The sequence below is a fragment of the Sinocyclocheilus anshuiensis genome, unplaced genomic scaffold (assembly GCF_001515605.1).
Source record: "Sinocyclocheilus anshuiensis isolate Anshui unplaced genomic scaffold, SAMN03320099.WGS_v1.1 scaffold794, whole genome shotgun sequence".
In the NCBI taxonomy this organism is placed as follows: domain Eukaryota; kingdom Metazoa; phylum Chordata; class Actinopteri; order Cypriniformes; family Cyprinidae; genus Sinocyclocheilus; species Sinocyclocheilus anshuiensis.
This window is the reverse complement of record NW_015547683.1, coordinates 351,808-356,995: the sequence shown is the minus strand read 5'-3', so window position 1 is coordinate 356,995 and position 5,188 is coordinate 351,808. Positions and strand designations below refer to the sequence as shown.

At 35.4% G+C, this 5,188-nt stretch overlaps 2 protein-coding genes across 6 annotated transcripts in view; one reads left to right on the top strand and one right to left on the bottom strand.

Annotated features, from left to right (window-relative positions):
* The window catches only part of LOC107703169 (E3 ubiquitin-protein ligase RNF34-like), a 10,574-nt gene extending 9,371 nt beyond the window's left edge, over positions 1–1,203 (bottom strand). For all 3 annotated transcript variants that reach the window (XM_016505714.1, XM_016505715.1, XM_016505716.1), the window contains exon 1: positions 1,058–1,203. In XM_016505714.1, the coding sequence (XP_016361200.1) occupies positions 1,058–1,063 (6 nt within the window). In that variant the 5' untranslated portion in view covers positions 1,064–1,203. The remainder of the gene's footprint in view (positions 1–1,057) is intronic.
* A 2,039-nt stretch (positions 1,204–3,242) lies between these two features.
* anapc5 (anaphase promoting complex subunit 5) overlaps positions 3,243–5,188 on the top strand; it is a 10,580-nt gene continuing 8,634 nt past the window's right edge. For all 3 annotated transcript variants that reach the window (XM_016505713.1, XM_016505712.1, XM_016505711.1), the window contains exons 1-3: positions 3,243–3,765; positions 4,187–4,266; positions 4,358–4,461. In XM_016505713.1, the coding sequence (XP_016361199.1) occupies positions 3,565–3,765; positions 4,187–4,266; positions 4,358–4,461 (385 nt within the window). In that variant the 5' untranslated portion in view covers positions 3,243–3,564. The remainder of the gene's footprint in view (positions 3,766–4,186; positions 4,267–4,357; positions 4,462–5,188) is intronic.

Here is a 5,188-nt window from a genome sequence, read left to right as displayed (position 1 = left end):
TCGAACCCGCAACCTTTGGGTTATGAGTCCGACTCTCTAACCATTAGGCCACGACTTCCCCTTTGAGAGCAGGGGAGCAATGTGAAACAAACACATTACTGATCATTGCATCTAACAGCTGAATAGAGAGAAGAGAGAACAATGTCAACTTTACCATCCCTCCCATAGACGCTGCATTAGAAACACCCTTGCATTTCGACCGGCTTACATCACTTCTTGGTACACACTGTCGGTGCGAATGCAACCCTTTAAATGGTACTGGGAAATAGTTCGCGCAAAATCGTCCCAGTACTTTAGTACTGTACATTTAGTTCTGGAACTAAAGCGGTGCGAAAGGCCCTAAAGTCACCTACATCTTGGATGCCCTGGGGGTAAGCAGATAAACATCAAATTTTCATTTTTGGGTGAACTATCCCTTTAACATGGGGAGTCTATGGGACTGACTCCCTTTTGCAGCCAGCCTCTAGCGCCCAGTTGATGAATTACAGTTTAAGTCACTTCCTTGTTGGCTTCACAAGAGAGAGCGGGAGGTTGCCGCTTGGTTTCAAGGCACTTCAGGAGACCTTTAAATGGCTTATGACTGCAGCCAGAGCTCTTGGTGACACCAGTCTATGGGTGACACTCAACAGAGAGTAACCATTGTGTTTTTATTTTCAAAGGGAGCCAACAGAATAATCAACTCCCAATTGTCATTGTGTGGCACAGTGAAGGATCGGTCCTGTTGCTGGGTCTCACCTCCCAACAAATGAAAACATGAGAGTAGAAGAGCTCAAAACAAACAAACACATTACTGATCATTGCATCTAACAGCTGAATACTGATATTCAACACATAAATGATATCAGCTGCTAGATGCTGACTGATATACATATATTTAAGATATGTCATTAATGCACAAAATCACACAACGCAAACATGCATGAAATGCTAAACTGTAAATCAGCTGTTACTTATCGAGCTGATATCAAAGGCAGCCGCAGCATTAACGCTAGCATGATACACATCCAACACAGAAACAAGTTCAAAACTAAATAAGTATGATGAGAAATGACTGTACCTTCATAGCAACTCCAAGACACCGCGGGGAGTCACCCAGCTGTATGTAAAGGCAGCCTGGCCATTGCTCGTAAACGGCTAACTCTTCATTTTCAGCTGCTGTCTACAGCCGCACCGGGATCGCTATGCAACTGTAATGAAGCGTTTTCAGCCAATCACAGCGGTGGATAACCCGTGACGCAAAACCAAACAGCCAATCATCTCTTACTTCCAATAGTGCAGCGGAAGTTTTTATATGCTATTTTTATTACACCCAATGTAATCGAATTGCTTTGTTTTTATGTGGTTTCATAATTTTATCTTGATTGTTTGATCCCAGGCGAAATTAGTTTGCCTGTCAGAGCCATTTTTCCCCGGTATTATTATCCTAAAAGTTATTAACCTAAAAAGTTAGCATTATAAGCATAAAAAGCAGTGATAAAATATAAATAGTGTTTTAAATATGAATTTAGTGTAATAAAACCTATGGACACTGATTTTAAGCAATGTTTATTATTAATAGATAAGCTGACTCAGATTCTGGATAATTGATGGTGTCTCACAGGTCACTGTTGCTGTTCCAACAGATGACAGCCCAAAACTGATCAGTAATTTTACATCAGCTTAAGTCAGAATGAAAGGTTTTGTGATCTGTGTGATCAGAATCAGAATTGTTGTTTAGTGAAATAAATGTGTTGCCAAACTGTAAGCTGAAGTTGTTTTTGAACCTCTTTTATGTGTTTGTGGACAGATCAGAAACTGTCCCAAGATATATATTTTCAAGCCCCCATCAGGTTCAGTGTGAATCCAAACGAGCAACACTGCAGATAATCTCTCATAATGAATTGGCCTATGAGTGACAGTACATAGAAGTGTGTTAATGCACTACGAATATATTTATTTATTTAGTCATTTATCAGATGCTTTTATCCAAAGTGACTTACAAATGAGGACAACAGAAGCAATCAATTGTAGTATTAAAACAACTAAAAACAGATCCAAAACTAAAAGCTAACTTTATAAATACTACTTATACACATTTTAAAAATAAAGAAATTAAATAAAAATGACAAATGCATACAACAAAATTTCAAAACGTAACATTTAAATGAAAAACACAAAATAAAGCTAAAAACAATTCAAAATATTAAAGAACAAAAGGTATAAGAGTATAATAATGATTCTAACATAACACTAAGCCAAACACCAAAAAAACAACTACATATGTGTGTATGTACAACCATACACACATACATACATATATATATATATATATATATATATATATATATACACATTTATCAATTCAATATATATATTATTTCATTTCCATTTAGTTTGTTGAAGTATTAAAATAACTCAAATAAAACTAAAAACGTAATAAAAGACCTATACAGACATAATAAATTCAGATATAATGTAACTAAAAGTAAAATAAATAACAAATACAAATAATACAAATCAAACGACAGTAGTTTATCAGTAATCAAAAAAAATAACACTGCCAAACTTACATGCTAAAAAACAACAACTTACTTACACATAGTAAGAAATGTACAATATACAATGTTGAATATACAATGTCGTTCCTGTTTATTCAGTTTATACCTGTCAGAATATGCGAACTTTATTGTTCAGAGATTATTCCCAGTCTATGATCATGCCACATAAATATTCTGAACATTGGCGACCTCTACCGTATGTAAAATTAAAATAATTTTCTTCACTATTTACTCACATCTGATTAAACGACTAAACAAAATCTAACTTATTTGTCTCAGGAATATTGATATAATTCCCTGAAAAAGTATGAAAAATTATAATAAGCTGTATGTTGGCAAATAAATAAAGACGTTATCAGAGCGTGTTCTCTAGGAGCCCACGAGAATCGATTTATCAGCGCTCTGCATCGCGTCCTAAAACGTAACAGTCCGATTCGTGAATGAATTTTTCTTTTGAGTCGGATCTTTTCAATCAATCTATTGAACGGGGTTTATAAAACTGATTTAAACGAATCATCCACATCAGACTCGAGTTTCATTCAACAGCGAACCGTCTTTTTCGCACATATCAGACTCGCAACGATCCGTGTTAACAGTTCAGTGACTCATTGAATCAAAACGTTCACAAGAACCGTCTCGAAGAACCGAATCGCACTCAAACAAAATCGATTCGTCCGTGTTCTACACTGCGCCCTGAAACGTACACGGAACTGGAGGGTATTTTGAAGAAACATCTCTGTCAGATGGTTAGCAAATGATCCGTGTGAATATGTTCAATAGGATTACTAACCTAACGCATCAAACATGGTTATTATCGTAGATGTCCACATGTAAGAAAGGTTTCAAATTGCCATTACTGCATCTGAAACGCCGTTTATGTGTTACCATATGATCAATATAATGTAGGCTAGATTATTTTAGTTTATCCCATAACAGCAGAGTTATTATCGTTAATTAAACGAAAGAATTTACTGCACCGGTACATTTCATTTTGCTGATCCTTGAGGAATATCAGTCCAGAGAAGCCATGGCCAGTGTGCATGAAAGTTTGTATTTCAACCCTATGATGACAAATGGGGTTGTCCATGCCAATATCTTCGGTATAAAGGATTGGGTGACTCCATACAAGATCGCAGTATTAGTTTTGCTCCACGAGATGTCCACAACCAAACCAATGGCGCTTCTAGACAGAAGACGCCTGAACAAACTCATCCTACCTTTACAACAGGTATGCAGCATGTGAAAATGTATACTTTATAATACTTGAATGTTCGTAGTTTAAATGTATCATAGTTTAAATTTTTATTAAATTCAATCAATTGAACGTAGGAGTGCTTTTTGACGACTTGAATGTTTATACATGTAATATTCATAATTCTATTGTCTTCAAATATTTTTTTAAAGTGTGTTGCTGCGTGTACTTACAAGCATTTAGGTTAACTATTTTTCTATTGAAACTCGTGGGTCATGTATTTAAATGTATTACTGCACATTTGTAATGATGAAGTTGCAATTTAGTACATTTAAAATGTGTTTACTTTAAATGTAATGTTAATTAACACACGACAGTTACAAGGGTACACACATGTGGTGTGTTTTTCTAGATAAAGTTGTACTGCACACGTGTGATTTGTGTTTGTGATGATCAGGGTCCAGATTTGACTCTGGAGCAGTTTCTGAAGATAGTAGAGGAGTGCTGTCTTCGCATGGTCAATGCTGTGAAACTCAGGTATGTATCTTCTCTTAATAAAGAACTGTTCTGCTTTTGGTCCAATTTTATGAATGAATTGTTTATAAAACCATTGCCTTATGTTTTTCAGGTTGCTTTTGATGGCTGATGGAGAGTTGCAGGATATGGAGCACTTTTTTACTATCCTGCCCAATGCTTTCAGTGACTCGGAGGCATTCAAAACTAGTGTTGTTGGTACGAATATGTGCTTTTTTCAGGGCCATAATCACAATTCCTATCAGATATTGCCCAATGTAAGTTCTGTGTCAAGATTAATGAAAATCTTAAAAAAAAAAAAAAAAGTTTAGTAAGTTGATAGATTATAATATTAGAAGTTTGTAAGTGTTCAATTATTCCTAAGAAATTCTCAAATATATTTTAAAGATTTTGTTTCTAGACTCATGAGATGTCCTTGTCTAATACAACAAATGTAAAAAATTCTCAACAATATATTTGTCCACTAACCCATTTTTAAGTAGAAAAAAATCTCATAATGTAAAATGTGAGAGATGAAAAGGTAAGAACGGTTTTAAGAAGTAATAATACAAAATAGAACATGAAAATGGTAGTTTAGAAGAACTTTATTCTTAAAGGTGCAATGTGTAACATTTTTGAGAATCTGTTTATAGAAATGCAATGTAACATACAAAACTATGTTTTCAGTGGTGTATAAATACCTTACAAAATTCACCGTTATGTTTTAATTAACTTAGACTAAGCCATTTCTATCTACATACACTGCGGGGCCCCCTCCATGGTTAAGTCGCCATTTTGCGCCGCCACGTTTCTACAGTAGCCCTAAACGGACAAACTACTCTACAGACCGTGTTTTGTCACTGTTGTTCTTCTTCGTTTCTTCTTCGTGTTTTTAGAGGCAGCTTGCATCATCGCTATGTTGAATATGCACGAAGAAGTAGTAGGA